The sequence below is a fragment of the Arachis hypogaea genome, chromosome 17 (genome assembly GCF_003086295.3).
Source record: "Arachis hypogaea cultivar Tifrunner chromosome 17, arahy.Tifrunner.gnm2.J5K5, whole genome shotgun sequence".
Taxonomy (NCBI): Eukaryota; Viridiplantae; Streptophyta; class Magnoliopsida; order Fabales; family Fabaceae; genus Arachis; species Arachis hypogaea.
In genome coordinates this window covers 3,296,661-3,306,868 of record NC_092052.1, presented here as the reverse complement: position 1 = coordinate 3,306,868, position 10,208 = coordinate 3,296,661, and the positions used below count along the sequence as shown (strand labels likewise).

The 10,208-nt window shown below is 35.8% G+C and overlaps 2 protein-coding genes across 2 annotated transcripts; both read right to left on the bottom strand.

Annotated features, from left to right (window-relative positions):
- Positions 1-60: 60 nt before the first annotated feature.
- LOC112764063 (uncharacterized) lies at positions 61-2,918 on the bottom strand. The gene is made up of 6 exons (XM_025809590.3): positions 2,238-2,918; positions 1,603-2,111; positions 1,232-1,491; positions 780-1,149; positions 643-705; positions 61-557 (listed from the first exon to the last, which is right to left on the bottom strand). The coding sequence occupies exons 1-6, from the start codon at positions 2,602-2,604 to the stop codon at positions 474-476; spliced, it is 1,653 nt and encodes a 550-aa protein (XP_025665375.1). The 5' UTR covers positions 2,605-2,918; the 3' UTR covers positions 61-473.
- Positions 2,919-3,526: 608 nt separating this feature from the next.
- LOC112762582 (uncharacterized) lies at positions 3,527-7,552 on the bottom strand. The gene is made up of 3 exons (XM_025808452.2): positions 6,684-7,552; positions 6,025-6,153; positions 3,527-5,599 (listed from the first exon to the last, which is right to left on the bottom strand). Exons 1-3 carry the CDS (start codon positions 7,074-7,076, stop codon positions 4,037-4,039), a joined length of 2,085 nt encoding a protein of 694 aa, XP_025664237.1. The 5' UTR covers positions 7,077-7,552; the 3' UTR covers positions 3,527-4,036.
- Positions 7,553-10,208: the final 2,656 nt, after the last annotated feature.

The following is a 10,208-nucleotide window of genomic DNA, read 5'->3' as shown; positions in this document are numbered from 1 at the left end:
TTTTTAATCTTTTATCTTGTATTACATTTCAGGTCCAGACAAACATTCCCAAAGAAAATGTTGGAAAATCAAGTAGCTCACAGGGTATTAATTTCTTTCCAAATGGAGATAAAAAAAATGCAAATCTAACATTACCATAAACAATGAATCGAAAGGAAAAGGAACCAAAGCATCAATTTGGACCACTTGAATCAATATCTCAAGTTGACTTCATTTCATGGGAGCAACTGATATCAGCTCAAGACATTGATCACTTGTGATGATTATTTTGCATTGAAACTTCAGAAGCAACACAAGAATGAAGGGTGATGCTGCATTCTAGATTGCTAGTTCTCTTGCCACCATTTGAAAACATGACACGAGAAGCTTATAGAAAATTTAACACAACCAAACCTATAATTGGGTAATGCTAATTGGATCTACAAAGTAATATACAGGATGTGAACCATGTTGAGAAGAAACATATTCCGCTATCAATTGTTTCGGTTTCTCTTCTTGGAATTTTCCCTTTTGACACTAGTTTTCTTTTTGGACTTCCTGGATCCTGCACCACTCTCCTGCAAGATTCAAAAGCATTATTTCAAAGCCATATAACATCCAAAATGACAATTCAATGTGAAAATAGTATGTTAGCAGATGTACCCTCCGATACTGTCTATATGCAGCTTGGCCTGTTAGCTCCTGTCCACTTTTGTTGACATAAACCTGCGGTTCCAAGATACGAGAATCAGATTCTGAAATGTTCTTAAACATGTTTGAACTACTACAAGCACACATACCTTTCTTCCTTCAGGTGATGTAAACCAATGACCAACGGATTGACCACTTGCTTGAACACGCCGTTTGCCCGCATCCTTTGGCATACTGGTGCGACTCTTGGGTTCCACCCAGTTTGTAGTAGTATGCGAAACATTCGAAGAACTTGATTTGTTTGTCTGGTTCTTCTTAGAGCCATTCCTCTTTGTTGCTTTCTTTCTAGAAGATTCTCCATTGCTGAACTGCGAAACACCTCTGGCTCTAGGATCCACCCAGCCTTCGGAAGCACCTAAGTTTTCCTCAGCAGAAAAATTTCTTGATCTGTTATTCCCCCTTATCGAGCTCTTAACAGGACCTTTCTGGGCAGAAGCTCCCCCATTGCCAAATTGTCCCCTGAAACCGAAAATTACAAACAATTCAACATAACTGGCAAAGTGTTTCTTCTTTAGCCATCAGCAAGCATAAAAAGTATTACATGTAATCGATATTTGACGCATTAGCTTGTTGATTCACTTTGTTGATGCCTAGCGGAGAAAAATTACAGAGTCTGCTGCGGACCAATTGCTGAATCCTCGGATCAGCATGGAAAAAATACCGGTGAGCAGGAGGAAGAGGCCCTTCAGACTCCCAATGCTGCTGATCACCTTGGCAGCTAGAATTAACCCCCGTATGCCCTGTTCCGCAACTTCCAGCCACATGAATCCCTGAGCTCCCAGATTCCTTGTTTTTTGCCGTCTATCCAACGAATCGATGTTAGTAATTCTACTTATTCCCATTTGAAAAATCATAAATGAATGTTGTTAAAAGGAAATTTTCTGAATTAAGATGTTAGAAATTGTCACTCACATTAACCCCAAGAGACCTCTTGGAGCAACTTCCAGCCACATCAATCCCCGAATTTGCCACTCCCTTGTTCTTCACAGACTGATAGTACTCCTCACAAAACTCATCAAAAGCTGGTGTGGGAATCGAAAATTTCTTTACAGGAGAAAAATCCTTCCACAGGTCAGGATCTTGGTCCACACTACACTTCAATTTCGTTGTACTTTGCTGAACAGGAGCAGCTGCATTCTTGTTTTCTTTACTCACCACAATTTCCTCTACGTCCGAATCAGAATCGGAATCAGAATCAGAGAGCAACTTAAACCTTCGGAGAGGGCTAGTTGTTAATTTGGGAAACATCAACCCACGATAACCAGTTTCCATTTTAGCAGAAACCGGAACATCATCAGGACAAGGTTCCTTCCGTTTTGTAACCCTAGATGACGAATGAGGAGTCAAAAATCCAGAACCACTCAATGAGACCTTGGAGCTGCTACACACTGGATGGCTCCTTGTTGATGAATGTGCATTTACTATTGCCACACAAAAAAAATATACAAAATTTAGAATTGAAAACTTGTAATTAACTGAGATGATGTATTTTATGTGTTGAACTTCAAGATTAGCCTTTTTTTTAGTTGAGAAGTGCAATTTATAACCTCGAAGGCGATCGTGGTCATTGTCTTGTGAGGAGAACTCTTCGATGTCTTCGTCATCGAAATTGAAAACAGGTTCCTGCTGCTGCTGCTGCGGCGGCTGCGGTTGCGGGGGCTGCGGCTGCGGGGGCGGCTGCGGGGGCGGGGGGAGGCCACGGCGGAGGCGCTTGAGGATGCGGCGAGGTGGATCGGGTGCGGCATCCGGGTCGGAATCGGGTACTTCCTCTTGATTCAAATCGTTGCCATCGTTGATTTGAGGAAGATGGATTGGAGAATGTGGTTCTGGTTCTGGTTCAGGTTCAGGTTCAGGTTCAGGTGGCTGGGAATCCAAAGTGAAATCGAGGCCCAGAGAGAAGGATGGAGCTTCCATGAGTTGCAGAGAGAGATTGAGGGAGAACGAGAGAGTGATTGAGAAAGAAAGAGGATTGGATATTAGGGTTTAGAGGGTTTTTGAATTTGGGGAAAATGGAGGGAATTGAAATTGCAGTGTAGTAGCTGAGAAAATTTGTGATAATTTTGGCGGGTTATTGATTCAAAGACATTATTTTTCAGTGCCATTCTAGACACTAGAACTCTAAAAGTGACGGCGAGGATTCTCCGGAAAGCTACACCTTCCCCTTCCCTTGTAATTGTTTCTCACTTGTTTTTATTTCTTTTAATTATTATTTGCTAACACTAAACAATTTCAAATAATATAGACCTAAATAGCATTTTGTAGGTGAAAACTCAGCGATCCAATTCATGTGAAGTTGAAAGTTAAAAGCCGTTACATAAAAATTTAGTTAAATCAATCAAATTATTTAACCGCTTTCAGCTATCAACTTCACGTGAAGTCAACTGGACCTGAGTTTCTACCCATTTTGTAATTAGAAAATAAAAATGAAAACTAAGAATTTTACAATTTTAGATGCCATTAAAATTAGTTACTAGTATAAAATATATATTAACATAAAAATACATATTAAAAATAAGTTAAATTATACATATATTTATACATAAATACACAATAATTAATTTTAATAACTAATTTTAATTTGTAAATAATATTTTTAGAATTTTAATATGTTTAATTGTGATAGTATAAAATATTTTATACATTCACATCCATTTTATATGAGCATTTATAATACATGATTAGATACACATATAATACTTACAATATATCGAAATTAAACTCTAAAATTATTTTAAAATATAAAAAAATAATATGCTTCTAATAATTTCAGTTTCGCTACTTGTAACCCAGATGTTATAACGACACTCGCTATCAGAATGAACATAAACAAATGGAATGAGGAAATGGTCCCAGCATTCAAGTATGAACTATGAAGTTCTCTTTTACTTTACCGAGTCCAGAAATTATCTTTATTATTATCTCTTACTACAATAGTACAATCTACAACAACTCCTAAGCGACATCTGCAACAATAGAAAATCAAAATCCGGAAAATAAAAAATAAAAAGAGATATTGCCAACATCTATATTTTATCATCTGTATTTTTCTTCCCTCGACTAAAATTGATACAACAAAAGATACATGCTTCTCATAATCTCCCTCAAGATCCTACATATTACAAAGCTATTTTCCAAAGACGATTATTCCATCTTCTTTTGAGATACATTTTCTGCTCAATGCCTAATAAGAATGATGTAACGAAGAACTGAGACATGAACTATAAGTCTTAAGCGTAACTTGTGCAATTGATTCAAAGGCCCCTCATCATCTTCTGAGCAGGTTTTCCATATGTAGCATATTTGTACCTGGCGGATTTCTTCATGCCAACCTGTGCCTTGGTTGCACCTAAATCTTCTGTTTAAGAACATGGCGTAACTGAACCTTCTGGCTTTCCATCCTAGCTTCCAAAAGTTTGGTTTTCAAGCTATGCTTCTGTCCGGTGCGCGGAATACATCCTTTCATGCCTCGATGCAGATTTCCCGAATCAGGAGGACTCAACTGGTATAGAATGTCTTGGGGGCTTAAACCTCCTTTACCTGAACCATGATCTGGGGACATGATTCCCACATTAGATAACCTTCCATTTGAAAGCCTTCCATGAATTCCCTCCAAAGAGATTATTTTGTAATTATCGCCGTTGGTCGGGCCCGACTTCCAAAGCCTTGCTATGGATGATACCTTCTTTGATTGCTTAGCGGGTATAGAGCACACTTCACTGATTTCAGTGATTGGTGTCTCCTGGCCTGCATTTTCTTCCCATTCAAGCACACTCCTCCCCGAGACATTACTGTGTCGATGATTCTTCTTCAAAGACTGGACACTCCCTTCTGGCGAATAACTTGAGCCTTGATCTTCAACATGACTCACAGTCTCCCATCCACTTTCATCTTCATCCATATCACCATTATCATCCATGAATACGTCTGAATGTCTCTGAATGTTGTTCTTACTGAGTACTTTAGCTTCAGGACTCACTCTATGGATCTTCGAGGCATGACTACCAGGGCTGTGAGAAACGCAAGGCTCAATCTCCCTCTCATTGGGTTCACCGAAATTCATATCCTCAAAGATGGCAAAAATATCTTCTGAATTGGGTGGCTCGTATGAGAATCCTTTGATGTCTTGAATGTTCATTGCAGCTGCAGCCTGTTGCAGTGACTGTGCCTCTTTCATCTCCTTTGGAGTTATGCTCACACCTTTTGACTTAAGAAGTGCTTCCAATTCAGCTACAAGTATATTCATCTGTGAATACTTATCTTCAAGTGCAACTTTTGCATCTATCAGTTTCATTTGAACACGTTCTTCACGCCATACTTCAGCCATCTGTAACATCTTTCTCTCCTCTTCGACCTCTTCTCTAAGTTTCATAGACTCCCTCTTTAACGCTTCAACCTCAGCCTTATCATCTCCAATTTCCTTGGCAAGCTCATCACACACTTCCTCAATCAATTTTCTTTCCTTCTTCTCCTTCTCATATTCCTGCATGTAACGCTTTGCTGCTAGTTTGACATCTGCCAACTCATTAACCAGCTTTGAATTGACAATTTCAAACCTTTGCCGACTTTTCCTTTCACGACTCAACTCAGCTTTAATGTCATCAATGTATGCACGGATTTTCTCATGCTCTCTGCTTCGCCATTGGGCCCTTTCCTCACTGACTTTCTTCAAGAAATGCTCAAGTTTCTTTTTGGAGGAGCGGCGTTCAGCCTCAAGCTCCTGAATTCGTGTGCGAGCTTGCTCTAATTCAGCTTCAAGGGCAGATACCACAGATACAGCACTTACCTTTTGATCAAGAAATTTCATGTGGTTGTAGATATGTTGTGCCTCATCAGATGTTTTTAAACATAAAGGATCCCACTTTGTTGCACCCTCCATTTCAGTGTTGGAAAACTGGAAAGAAGGTTCAAGCTGAAGAACACAAAGGATTAGAATTAGTCAATTAGCACTTCAATTGCTTACTCTCTTCTTAGAAGTAAAAGCAATATGCTTTTAAAACCTTTCCTCGGCAAGGAAAAAAATTCCTCCTGTTCCTGATATTTTAAGAGCTACTTTCACCATGTAAGTGTAAATGAAAAATGTAAGAAGTGTTTTGTCCAAGCCATTCTAAAAAAGCCTCTAAAATTGTACACAGCATGGATGATGGATCTATGCAACAATCATGAACTACAATGTTGCTATAATTGTAGGTTGAGATGCTTATAGTTTGTTGCTATTTATAGCCAAAATGAATTTGCTTCCTTTCACACATAGCATAGACGTATGATTAAAACAGGCATGTGCATGACTAACCACAAGTACAACCAGGTAACAAAAATGGGGAGCAAAAATCATACCTCACAGAAGTGTCCGCTCTTTGGCCCAGAGATGGAACGAGGACTTTGGGATAGATTCTTCAGATCAGAAGCATGAGCCATGGCATTTGGACGGCCGGGGAATGGGAGGCCTACATGGCCGATTCCATGCTGCAGATGAGTAGTGCATCAGGACCAAGAACCAAAAACAATGCCAACCACATGGACAAAAATTACGATGCAGTAACATACAAACAATAAATCAAAGAAATGAATCCACAGTTGCCAATGTACACAGAAGAAAACCTAATCAACTTATATAAAATCAATCATTAGAAAGAACAAAACAAAAAGGCGCCGGGTAAAACTACATCAGTATTCACGAGTAAGCTACACAAAAACTTTATAGACTAGAATCCTGCACAATGATGATAAAGAGCGGAATCTCACACAAGTCAACATTACTCCAGAATCAAGCAATAATAGCATTAAACAACAACAATAAACTACACATTTTACTGCACAATGAAGGACTCTAGAAAACAGTAAACGAAGCAGTAATTCTCAGCCGAGAAAAAAAAAACAATAAACAAAAATCAAGTTTCCAAAACCAGAAAGAAGAACAAACACGTTAAAGCGACTACACATTGATAAAACGAAGCAGAAAAGATCGGAATCCAAATCGAAGAACTGTTTTCTACCTGAAGCCTCAACCGATCCTCGCTCCTCCGTACCACCATTGGCATCTCCGGCAGGTGCAGCCGCCACAGTCCGGCAGCGAGCTTCCTAGCCGACACCGTCTCACTCTTCCTCCGGCAGCTTCTACGGCCAGCTCCGACGAGTGACTTCTGGTCCTCCTCGACCGGATCATCGTCTCCAACTCCGCCAACGTCGCCGCCGTCGTTCCTCTCGTGGATCTTCCACCTCAGCAGCGGCGTTTCCGGCCTGCTCCGCTTCCCGTTCGGAGCTCCTATTTTCCTCAACCTCTTCCCCGGCGTCCTCGGCTTCTTCCGGTGAAACAACTTCGGCGGTTGGAGATCTGAGTCCGGCGTAGGGTTCGGCGGTGCGTGAAGTGACTTGCCGGAAATCTTCATCGTCTCCGGCGAACACAAGCGAGAGCCATTCAGGTACACATCAACACACTCACTCACTCACTCTCTCTCTCGCACACACACACACGCACAGTGAGCTCAGTTTTGACCGTGAGAACAATGAACCAATAAAACAAATGCTTAAAAGATAGAGCGAGAAAATGGAAGAGAGAGATAGAAAAAGAGAGTGTGTGATTGTGATGAAGTTCGTGAAGTGTGTGTGAAAAGTGAGGGCTTGTGAGAGAAGAACACGAGGAACGTACAGTAGAGAGAGAAAGTTTAGAGAGAGAGAGTGAGAGTTTCAGAGATTTTGATGATGAAAGAAAACGACGAACACAGCGTGATACAAATGCAGACATACGAACTCGTATGTACGTATTTGTTACGTATTCTGGTATCATTATACGGTCAACGTATTCCTCAGGGGGCGGTGGACCAGTTATACACTTATACGACGTCGTTTCCCCCTGGTTTGTGACAGAGAGACGTTGGGATGTTGGGTTACTTGTTAGTTTTTGCAGTGTAAGAAACTAAACTAAATTAAAAATAAAAATATAATAGAGATATTAAAATAGTAAGTGCATGTAATTAAAACTACACAAGCATTCACATGAACCCCAAGAAAAATAAAATAAAATAAAATAGATGCTCCAAAATGCAATTTACTCTTTCCAAAGAAAAAAAATCAATGCAGTGTTTGTTTGTTGGGCATCCGAAATTTTTTATATTTTTTTATGAATCTTCCAACATATTCTACGTGTTTTCACTATTAGCTAAGTGACAATTATTGTGGTTTAATTTACTGTTGTTGAACTAAAATAAATAAAAATATTTTTTTTAAAATGGTTCGGAGCTAAATTTTAATTCCAAGACACTAATTTTGTTTTATAAATAATCGTTATGGATCTCTGTTTATTTTTCATACTGCTAGAATAATTGAATGTCCTGTTTTGGGGGTACAAAGTTTGTATGAACATTTAAACCAAACTCAATTATTGAATTGGTGTCTTGGTGAGACTTCTTCTCCTTTTTATTTGACCAAAAACAAAGGAAGTAACACATTATCTTCCTTCCCCATTTTTACCCCCATTGTCATCACAAAGCAGGAAAAATCAAGATTTTACGTAAAATCGAAAAGATAAATTAAGTATGTAAAACATAAAATCTTAATAAAATTTAAATCATAAAATTATTAAATTTAGTACAAATTTTATAAAATCGATTAATTCATTTAAAATTATAATATCAAAAAATTTTAAAAGTTAAATTAAAATTTTAGCTACTATAGTCACCATCTCAAAAATCATAGCTAAATAAGTAAATACTAAATCAAAAATATTATTTATATATTAAAATTAATTATTATATATTTATATATAAATATATATATATTATTTAATTTAAATTTAATGTATATTTTATATTTTAATACATATTTTATATTAATAACTAATTTTAATAATTGTAGATCGAATGTGTATAAATAGTAAGCAAAAGTGGCATTAAGAATTTGCGATAACCATTAAAATGCCAGCAGTTTATTTGTATGATTAATGGGAAACACTTATTATATGAAAGAGAAAATTCAAATAAAACAAAACATACCATAAGCATTTTTTACCCCTTATATTACTATAAACTTAAAAATGGAAACAATTGAAATATATATTCCATTGTCTAAATTATTTGGCAACTTTCCTTATACAGCTAACAATGTCCTGGCTCTAATTAGATTAGATAAACATATATTATATGATTATTAATTAATTAAAGTCAAGATCTTTGTCAACTAAAGTGACTGGTAAAGTGCTTAAATCAATCATGTATTAATCTTACAACAAATATTATTATTGTTGTTATATATCTTAAAAAATTTACACATACATAAAAAAAAATTAAACATTATAAGTTTGTGTATATTTATATGTGTTATTTTATATATTTTTAATATATGTTATATATTCTAACATATATTATACATGTAATTATATACATAACATGATTGATAAAATCTTTGATTTAAAATATGAAATTATTTAGTAGTTTGACTATTAAATTTCTAATATCATAATTTATTACCAAATCTGAAATTTAAAACAATTTATTTACGGGAATCACTAAAATTAAAGTAAAATAGAAACCATTGAAAGAGAGAATTTGGTTCACAATCTTAAACCCACATTTTAAGTTTCATATAATAAGTGTTATACAAAATTGAATATATGAAATTTTCATTCAATACTCAAATATAAACAAAATATTCCATCCATTCCCATTTCCATTTCTCATCTCCCTACAAAATTGAAATTTGGAAATTGGAACATATCAATATCACAATATGCTGCTATGCACTACCCATGAGGCTATGAACTTTAGTTTTTTTTTTTTTTTTTTTTTGAAAAGTAAAGTATTCAAGGTTTGTCAAAAAATTTTAAAATATTTTTAAGTTTTATTTTATTTTAATTTTATTTTAAAATTTTTTATTTATATTAAATATATTTTTGGTAGCTAAATTTTTAAAAAAATTATTATCAATTCAATAATAATTTTACAAAAACAATTTTTAACGTAAAAAAATTAGATATAATTGTCATGTATTATCATTAAATTAATCCTAAATTTTTTAAAAATTCAGCTTTTAAGAATATATTTAATATAAATTGAAAATTTTTAAAACAAAATTAAAATAAAATAAAAATTAAAAATAATTTTAAAATTTTTAATAAATTTTAAAAACAACAAATATATTTTAGCTTTTAAAAAGTTATCATGGGTTAATAATTTAAACTAAAATTTGCTCAAGTATCAAGGAAAAAAGAGAGAGTATCCATTTCTCCATACTTGATAAACTTAGGGGTGGCAATGGGTAGGGTAGGGTAGGGTTTGAACCCAACCCTAACCCTACCCGCGGGTTGAGTTTTTAACCAACACTCAACCCTACCCTACCCGCGGGTTGAAAAATACCCAACCCTAACCCTACCCGCACTCAACCCGCGGGTATCCGACCCTACCCGCGGGTTGACAAAAATAGAGGCCACTAGATTGTTAAAAATTGTATTTATATCTCATTAAATGAAAAATATGTTTTATAAAAATAAATGAGCAAAATTTACAAATTTATAAATTTGGTTGAGT